The sequence below is a fragment of the Mus pahari genome, unplaced genomic scaffold, assembly GCF_900095145.1.
Source record: "Mus pahari unplaced genomic scaffold, PAHARI_EIJ_v1.1 scaffold_8729_1, whole genome shotgun sequence".
Taxonomy (NCBI): domain Eukaryota; kingdom Metazoa; phylum Chordata; class Mammalia; order Rodentia; family Muridae; genus Mus; species Mus pahari.
The window spans coordinates 6,078-16,351 of record NW_018394153.1 but is presented as its reverse complement, the minus strand read 5'-3'; the positions used below and the strand labels follow the sequence as shown (position 1 = coordinate 16,351).

Genomic DNA, 10,274 nt, shown 5'->3' with positions numbered 1-10,274 from the left:
GCAGGATTCTTTTTGGAACTTATCAGCAGGCATTCAGTTGAGTTAGAGAGCTTGAAGGTCCGAGACCATCAGTCTTTAAAGCCATTTCGAAGGCTGTGTGCCACTTCAACCCAATCCAGGCCAAGAAGGCTCCCAAGAAGCCAAATTTGTCTCCAGGCTTCCATGTTCACATGCACACACATCCTTCATGTATGCACACATATACATACTTCCATGTTCACATGCACACACATCCTTCATGTATGCACACATATACATACACACACTCATATGCAAATAACATGTCGTACATCATGTATGTATATGTACATAATTTTTATTTATCAATATTTCAGTAAGGGTGAAATAATTGAGGTGAAAATATTCAGGCACATGAAAATTTCATATAAGACTTGTTAAGTACTTATTACTTAATTAGTAGTAAAAACTGGAAAGTTTAAATTCATTACTATTATGAAACCATAGAAATTAAAGTTAGAAATCAAGAGTTAAAGCTACAATCTAATATTTATAATATTCTTGATCATTTAGAGTAAATTAAAATATTTTTTTTTCGTTTTTCAAGACAAGGTTTCTCTGTATAACTCTGGCTGTCCTGTAACTCACTTTGTAGACCAGGTTGGCCTCGAACTCAGAAATCCGCCTGCCTCTGCCTCCCAAGTGCTGGGATTAAAGGTGTGCACCACCACGCCTGGGAGGTGGTGAGGGAGGCAGAGGCAGGCAGATTTCTGAGTTCGAGGCCAGCCTAGTCTACAGAGTGAGTTCCAGGACAGCCAAGGCTACACAGAGAAACCATGTCTCAGAAAACAAACAAACAAACAAAAAGTTACTATCAGCAAGGTTAATCTTTTGAGTAACATTGGCATCAAGGGAGCATTTATAATATAGAGAAAAAGGGAGGGACTAAGTGAATTACTGTGGAAATATGAATTTATGATGTACAATAAACTTAAGAACTATATACTTCTTGTTAGCAGAAATGTCAAAAGAATGAATGAGCATAATACTACAAGTTCTATTTAAATCATATGAAGAATCTGGCTTTGCTGCTTGAACTATTAATCAGTTTAAGAAAACTCTGTTTTTTAGGGAAAAATGATTGGTGCTATACCAGCATGGTACCTTACAAACATCTGTACCTCCAGATCCAGAGGATCCCATGAGCTCTTCTGACCTCTGTGAATACCAAGAATGCACACATGCATATAAATGCCAGTCCAAAACTGATACATACACATAAAATAAACAAATTGCTTTTTAAATAAGAAGAAAATTACACTTTTTTAAAAATCTGGTAGCATAATTTTTGCATATTTTTTAGCATCATGATTATTCTGTTATCAGAACTGATTTGTACCAATGGAGTAATTGTGGGATAGGCATTCATCACAAACTTCTGAACAGTCAGGATGACTGGGTCATACATCCATAACAGGACTGAGGAGGATGAGATGATGAAGTCCACCCAGTACATGACCACAAAGAAAATCACCAGCAGCAAGATGGTCTGGGTGGCCCTTTTCTCAGGGGAGGCTCTCAGATGGCTGATGCTATGAAGATGCTTGCATTGCCTCTGATGTCTGAACAAGATAATCACCATGTATGTGCTTGTGGTCAGCATGACTCCTACAAGAAACACATCTCTTAAGGTTGTCATGGTTAAAATCAGTCCCCTGATGATGTAGTTCATGGGGAAGAGGGAGCAGTATTTAGTGACCTTCAACTGGCTGGTCTCACTCACATTGGTATAAGCACCAGTATAGATGATCCGGTTAATGCTGAATGACAAATTGAAAGACCAAAAATAGAAGAGAGAATAGATCATGTATGTTTTTAGTTTATGTTTAAATTTAGCCAACAAAGAGGTATTGGGACTGATCGTCACAGCCTGGAACACACTCAGGAGGCAGGTGATGCAGATAGAGAGGCCTCTCATCACTCTGTTTATGTAAGCAGTTGCCTTACATATGAAGTCATTGCCAATGTTCAATGACACAAAGAAACCTGTAAGCCAAGCATGCCCTCCAGTGAGAAACATCATTATGTGAACGAAGGTCAATTGACAGGAGATCAAGTCCATGGGCTTAGATCTGTGACACAGGGTTATCATAATGTAGAAAAAAAGAAGAAATATATTGGCTGTAGCTCCAAGCCCAGCTTGGAAATAAAGGATATTATTTAATGAAAACATAATTAGAAAGCGTATTCATCTTACGCACATAGAGGAAGCATATTTCAAATATCTGAAAAAAATATTAGATACATCAAACTTATGGTTCTCTGGTTAGTAAAGCTACATCGTTATTCTTTTTTAGAAATTTATTATTTTTTAATTGGATATTTTATTTACTTACATTTGAAATATTATACCCTTTCCCGGTTTCCCCTCCAGAAACACCCTACTCCATCCTCCTTCTCCCTGCTTCTCTGAGGGTGGTCCTCGATACACTCACCCACTCCCACCTCCCATCCCTTGCATTCCCTACATTGATGCAGTGATTACCTACTTATTCTTGATTATTCTAACTTTTGATGTTCCAAATACTGGACATCATTCCCTACATTTCTATGAATATCTCTATGTATCTTCTCTCTGTATAGAACAGTATAGAAACTACATGCAGTCCCAGTCACATCTATATAGAATGTACACTGTGTGCCTGTATTACACCTGAGCCTCCTCATATCTTAGAAATCCAATCCTATTGTTTTAAATCACCTCATTTTGTAGTTAACACCTAAAAATATAGTGATGCGCATACAACATAAATCACTTCATACAAATGAACAAATATATGCTGAGCTGGAAAAAAAATCACAAAAGAAATCTGAAACATCACATCAGTCTCATATTCCATAATTTGTTATACCCAAATTTGAAACTCTCCATGTCATGACTAATACTTCTAAAGGAATCACAATAATAATTCATAATAATCCCAGTGTTTTAGTTAGCAAAATATCTTTCTTGATTCATCTGCTTTTCTTTCTTTTTCCAAGAGATCTTAAATCTCTCAGATGTGGAATTAAAGACAAAGATATAGTTGGAGACTATAAGTGTAACTCCACACCTATTAAATGTTTAACCATTAACTATGGCTATAAATAGACCTAGGTATCTCCAAGTTTAGTTCTCATCCCATTTACACCTTTTGTGAGATTCTAAAGAACTGCCTGCTCAACACATACACTAGATGACTTTTATTTTGCAGGGGAAGGGGACGTAGATCATTTCTAATGGCATTTCAGCCATCCCTGTTGCAATTTACCTATCTAGTGCCTTCTGCATTGATCTCTCTCATTCATTTGTAAGGATTCCCCATCCATTTTTCCATTCCCCCACCAGAGCAATTGTGTTCTGCTATGCTGTTACCTTGCTCCCACATTCTCCTGTATTTATGTTTCCCTCATTCCCTAAGGAGGCCCCCTTTACATTTCCCTTCTCAGATCCCTGTGTCCTACAATTCCCCTTTACCCTCTTTCCACCTTCCCTCTTCCTCTCCTCTTTTTTGCCCAATTCCTTGATCCATCGACTTATACTGTTCTATTTCTTGCCCCTATATTGTTAACTACAACCCCACTCCTATCCTGGCAATGGTTCCGTTTTATTTTCCTGAGTTCCATAGTTTCTACAGGCTACATGATCTCATCTGAAGACATGCAGCTGGGAGCCGCCTGTAGGAGAGAACATGTGATGCTAAGACACACACAGATTTCAACACATTATGACAAAGAACTCACCAAGGATGACAAGATAGTGATTCTGTTTTAGAGTTACTGTTTCAAAAGACATTCCTTCTCATGAGTGAAAAACAATGTTCCCAGTGCTATTTTACATCATCAGCACCCACACACTTTTTACAATTTATCTCAAAAGTCTTACCTTTGGTGCCTATGTTAGTTATTTGACGTGGTAACTAGGTTCATTATTTTATCAAATTAATTCAGTACATTAAGACAAGCTTGTAATAGAGAAATAGAAAACTACTACACTTACTCAGAATCTTGTGTAAAAAAGAGGACATACAATTATACTTTCAAGTTCACTATTATATTTACATATGTAATATAATAAATGCATGCATGTATGGAAATAACACAGAAGTTAGTGATGAGTTCACTCTAAAACCTCACCAGGAGTATAAGGCCATATGTCATATATTTTTGCATTTACATCATTTTTCCTTACTCTAGAATAGGAATCGATTCATTCCAATGGCCAGAGCCAAACATCTGATTCTTCCACTGTCATAAACTGACAGTAGCTGCACAGTGATGCTCTGTGTTGTAAAAGCTCGGGGACAGGAGCTGAAGAGATAGCTCAGTGTTAAGAGCACATTGGCTCTTGCACAGGACCTGGGTTTGTTTCCCAGCAATGACCTGATGGCTCATAACTCTCTGTCACTCTAGTTCCAGGGCGTCCGTTCTCTTCTGATTCAGGAATGCGAGTGGTGCATGGACATACATGCAGGAAAACACCCCCCCACAAACACACATATATGTGTGTGTATGTGTGTGTGTGTGTGTGTGTGTGTGTGTGGTGTGTGTGTATATATACACCAAAAGCTCCAGGATAATATTTAATTCCTGTTGATCTCCAAACTGTAAGCCAGTTCCAACTTTAAATTTGCAAATGGTCAAGCCATAAATATATAATCATTCATTATTACTCATACATCTACAATTTATAAATATGTGACATGTACTATAAGCCTTATAAAAATGATAGCATAGGTAGCTGGACAGATGGCTCAGTGGTTAAGAGCATCGACTGCTCTTTGAGAGGTCCTGAGTTCAATTCCCAGCAACCAAAATGTGGCTCACATCCATCTACAATGGGATCCCATGCCCTCTTTTGGTGTATCTGAAGACAGCCACAGTTTCTTATTTATATATGAGTATAAAATAAAATAAAATAAATCTTTTTTAAAAAATTATAACATAAAAACAAAAGAGGACAATAAAAGATAAAAGATAATAATCTAAAATTCTTTTTTTCTTTTCCCACAATTTTGCACTTCAACCTTTCTACTTCATATTCACTGCTTTACAAATGTTTATCACATACAGGAAATGATGCATCTTCTAATTCATCAAGTGGCATCTTTCTCTAGGGTTCACTGTACCAGAAAAAGACTAGAGTTACCATGGCAACACACTGAGTTGTTAACATATGTATGCACTAAGAAAAGTCATTTGTGCTGGGTGGTGGTGGCACATGCCTTTAATCCCAGCACTTGGGAGGCAGAGGCAGATGGACTTCTGAGTTCTAGGCCAGCCTGGTCTACAGAGTGAGACCCTGTCTCGAAAAAAAGCAACAACACAAGAACAAAAAACAATAAAAACCTAAGTAGTCCGCACATCCCAGGAACACTCTTACCTGAGCCCACAGGTCCTCAGGCTCTGATGCTCTGTTGTTTTGTGCTGATGCAGGCTTGACCTTGCTACATAGCCCAGGATGTCCTGAAATTTATGTTCCTTTAACTTCTTCCTCATGAGTGCTGAAGCTACTGGTGTTCATACCACTCTGAGTTGTTTAATTTACATTTTAAATGTTTAGCAGATATTTTCATTTTTTGACACTAAAAGTTCTATAACTGAAGAATCATGAGATTTATACTAATATAATTCTAACTGGAAGGTCATAGAATAAAAGAAAACATCACAAATAGTGTCTGCAAAGTAATACAGTGCTAAGAAGAGTTGGACCTACTGTGAGACATTGGACACTTATTAATCTTGCGGTCTATAATAGTGTTCAGGTCTGGGCTGCTCAGGCCAATCTGAAAACACTGCAGCAGATTCAGAGCAGACAATGGAAGTGTAGTTGTCACTGTTTCTGGCTTTCCCATTAGTGTAGGTTGTAAAATTTAGTTCTAAGTAAGAAAACCCCAAGTGAGCCCATCAACATTGGTAATAGTAGAGAAGCCATCACTATTAAATTAACCCCGACCAAAAGATTAAGCAGCCTGAAAGCATCTGTCTGAAGAGACCTGAAACAGAAGAGACCAAGAGCTGCTCTCTCCATAGAACTACATTCTTCCAAGAAAAACTATTTCACCCCATCATTATATCAGTATTTGATTTTAGAACAGTCTTGTTGGATCAATTTCTGGTAATCTTTGCCTTCTGTTTCGTAGGGATATAATAAGATAAGGAACATACAAATATACTACATCAAAGGTTTCATTACCATTTTAAGTTTTACCATATTTAGTGAGTAACAGCCAAAAAGCTGTATGACAGCTCAGAGAGAACCTGAAGTGCATATGTGACTTTCAGGTGACAAGATAGATGGTGTTGGCTGATGTACTGTCCACTGTCAGCAGCAAGAACAAGTCTTCAGAACTCACAGGAGATGAAGACCTTAGCCACCCAAGCTAGTTCCATGGAATCTTTATTAAATATATAAACACAGCATGAATAAATCCTGATCACTTATTAATTAGGTATTAATTCACAGCTATTACCTGATCCTCTTAAATAACTTAAATGCATGAATTATTTGTTGGAAATGGAGTTTAGCACAGGTGTACCTGAAAGCACAAGAAGCTGACTAGATTAACACAGTCTCACAGTTACAAGCCTGTTCCCTGAGAGGAAGTAGCAGAAGCAGAAATGTGGGTGAGAGATTGTGGGGAAGCAATCATACCCAGATCTTCATCACAAGTTGCATACTGAGTTTGGGAAAGATATGAAAATATCTCTGCATATTGTGTGTGTACATGTGTGTGTGTGTGTGTGTGTATGTGTGTTTATGTGAGTGTCTGTGCATGTTTGTATGAAATTATTGAACTACTGGGCTTAAGAACAGAGGAATTACATACTGTATGCCAGTGCTGGTAACATGAATAACAGTACATTACATGACAGAATAAACTGAGAATTGTAAAATATTTTTGTTAAATAAAATGATAATTAAGAAGAATAGAGAGTGTGTCGCCTATTTCCTGGTTGGCTTCATCAGATCTCGGGCTCTGCCTAGTGAACTAGGGCAGACTTTTTATGTAATTTATTCAAACAAACTGAAAATTCTGTAAAGCTTATAAACATAAACTCGTATTTATATCAATTGTTTTTGTGGTGTTGAGACTCTTTGGCCAGTTAATTAATGAAAGTTATTGGCATTATTTTGTTCAATTATTTGCAATGATGTCAATAAAACTCTACATTTTAAGTTTTCTACATTGATTTGGCTGTGTGTGAGAGATAGGTTCTCACTCTCTAATCAAAGTAGTGATGCCTTTGCCTTAGCTTTGTAAGTGCTGGGATCAGAGGTGTGGGACACAACACCTGCCTTCTTTTATTATTTTAATCTCATATATTATACATTACACATTATGTATTAGTAAATGATATTCTAGCAAAATAAATTGGACTTGTGATAATTAACAGATAATCTGTAATTTACTTGGTATCTTTACTAATGCTTATTTTATCATGCTATTGTAGTTTGTGACTATTAGAAGAAGATTGGTGATTTTGAATTTAAATAATTATATATTATTTGAGAATTGCAAATATTCTCATGGCTAATGGAATACTTACTCTGTTATATCAATATCAATGTCACAAAGTATGATTTAGAAAACTTGAAATATTAAAACTAAATTTATTTCAATTAAGATATTCAGATCCTTACTGAAATCTGCAAGCTTTCATTTATGTAAGAATAACTTTTCAAGGATTTAGTAAATAAGTAAGATGAGATTTCCAGATACTATTGAAATACTCAGAATAGATTTAATAGAGCCTTTCCTGTCTGTACCCACCGTTGTGCTAGACCCCATATTTTTCCAGGCAGTCCCCTTTGACTGTCATGTATATAAAATTCTGAAACCATATTAGGTTAAATCTATGTTATTTGTAAATCATTACACTGATATTTCTATGTCTACAAGAATCTGTTGTGTTTTTGTATGCTACAGAATTGCTCAAAAGTAAAATTCTAAACAGAGAATTCTCCAAACATTTATTACAGAATCCTGGTCCTATTCTACCACCTACTTACAACTCTCACTATTAATGAAAAGAAAAAGAAACACTCACCTGCTGGACCTTCGATGAACATCCTTACAGAATGAGGCCCTAAGAGGTAGTTATAAGGAAGGAATGTCATCAGCTCATCTCCCTCTAGACCCATAGTTATGGTGTCATCTGGAGAAGGCAGTTCTGACCTTGAGGTTGTCACAAAGTGGCACCATCAAATGGAAAAGTGAACTTCCCTACTTCCAGGAGAACAGTAGATTAGGAACAGCTGAGCTCTGGGTTTCCCATGTGTGAGCTATTCTCTCCAGGCCATATCTGTCTGTGTGGATTAACTGATCCCAGTCCTTGTGAACACAACAAAAGTAACAATAAAATTTCCTTTAACAGAAGTACAAAGACATTTCAGATTCTCCCAAGGTGTCCTACCTTCTTGTAAAACATTCCCTGTAGCCTCCATACCTCAGGGTAACATCTAGAAATTAATAACACGAATGCTAAAATTACAAACATGTTACCTCCTTCAAAAACACTGAAGAAAAGTAATCTTTCTTATAGAGAACACAGTGGTGAGGTAATGCAACTGTATTGTCAGTAGAAATGGGCTTTGGGGCTGGGATGTATGTCAGTCGGTAGAGTGCATACCTCTGTATGCAAAAAGAACGAATATCTAGGTTTGAAACCCAGAACCACCTAAAAGTAACTGTTATATATATTACTACACATAGCAATGTACACATATATAATTATCCACACTCGGGGAGTAGTGGTGGGAGGATCAGATATTCAAGACTGTCCTTTGCTACATGTTCAGTTTGATGCTTCTGGGAGAGCATGCTGCATTTCTCCACCAGGAAGAAAATAAAACGTCCCTCCTCCACAATTTAAACAAAAGCCTATAGGCTCCTGCTATGGACTGTTCTTCCATGTCTATTCTTTAACCAACTCTGGTGATTGTATCAACAGGATACTTTATATCCCATACTGAGATAAAGAAGGAGCTGACAAATGTCTCTTGCTGACAAATATCTATCAGTAACTCCTTTTTTATAATTTATCATAAAGTTACCTCAGCTCTGATTATAACTGCCACTTTGGTTATTGCTTAATTCAAATTATTCCTACATTTCAGTGGTGACCTTTAGACAGACAAAATGGATTGATGAGACAAAGGGATCATTCAGCAAGTCTCCTCACAGGCATTTAATCCTAAGGACCAACATAGTAAGAGGAGGGAACATCCACAAGGGGGTCACTAACAGGCATATATATGTATATATATACCATGTGTCATGAGAGTGCACACTCAGTAAGTAAGTAATAAAAACAAAAATGGTGACATTTGTTTTTTAAATGTACAGGTCTTCCAATAGGATATAGGGTCAGAGGAAGGTGGAAAGAAGCTGAGGAAAGAGAAATCCATAATTAATATTGTGACAGAAATTTATGATTGTTTTTATTTAAATACTTATCTTTTCAGGAAATGTCATGAGGACTGTATTTACAAAATTTCTCTTAGAAAAGGGCATGACTTTGAGTGGGAGAGAGTTGGTATGGAGAGTCAGGAGAACTTTTAGAGACAAGGTAGAAATTATGTAAAATAAAACTAATACAAGAAATCAATGAATAGAATTGTTGATGCTTTGAAAAAATAATCAAGACTGAGAGGCCCTTACTCAAACTGAAATGAAGATAAGACCCAAATTCATAATATTAGACCTGAAAAGGGAGCCATTAAAACTGATACCAATGAAATTAAGAAAATCATAAAGGCATACCTTTAAAATATATATTCCACTGCATTTAAAAATGCCATACCTATGCCAACAAGACAACCCATCTCAGGGATTCCTCTAGGACTCATCTATCTGCATCTACCAGAGGATCCTTTGTGCTACACCAACTACTCCACTCCATTTCCAGAGTTCCCATGTCTTCCAACAGGGTCTACCTTGGTAAGTGCTCCTGACCTTCTTATTCACACATTTTCTGCAAACTACCAGATTTAGCCTAGGTTCCATAACCAGTGTATCATCTTAGTTTGGCTTCCCCTGTCTTCTCTGCATAGGAGTGCTAAGCTAGGACCTGTATCTTTTCCTTACCTGTTTGCCAAACCATACAACTGTCACATCATAACCAGTCTCTCCACTAAAACCAACTTTTGAAGAAATATGAAAGACTTTGAGAGTTTGGTCAAAAAAGCAGTTCAATACTTTAAGTGGAACTTAATGGGCCACCCCATTAGGACCATGGAACCCAACAGTGCTGAGCAACTTGAATGAAGAAGG

At 37.0% G+C, this 10,274-nt stretch overlaps 1 protein-coding gene across 1 annotated transcript; it reads right to left on the bottom strand.

Moving 5' to 3' along the window:
• Positions 1-1,273: 1,273 nt before the first annotated feature.
• LOC110315895 (putative vomeronasal receptor-like protein 4) lies at positions 1,274-2,191 on the bottom strand. Its single transcript, XM_021189827.1, has one exon. It carries the CDS (start codon positions 2,189-2,191, stop codon positions 1,274-1,276), a length of 918 nt encoding a protein of 305 aa, XP_021045486.1.
• Between the last annotated feature and the right edge of the window lie 8,083 nt (positions 2,192-10,274).

Excerpts from the sequence above, each read along its gene's own strand:
- LOC110315895 (XM_021189827.1), bottom strand. The coding sequence starts at position 2,191 with ATGTTTTCATTAAATAATATCCTTTATTTCCAAGCTGGGCTTGGAGCT.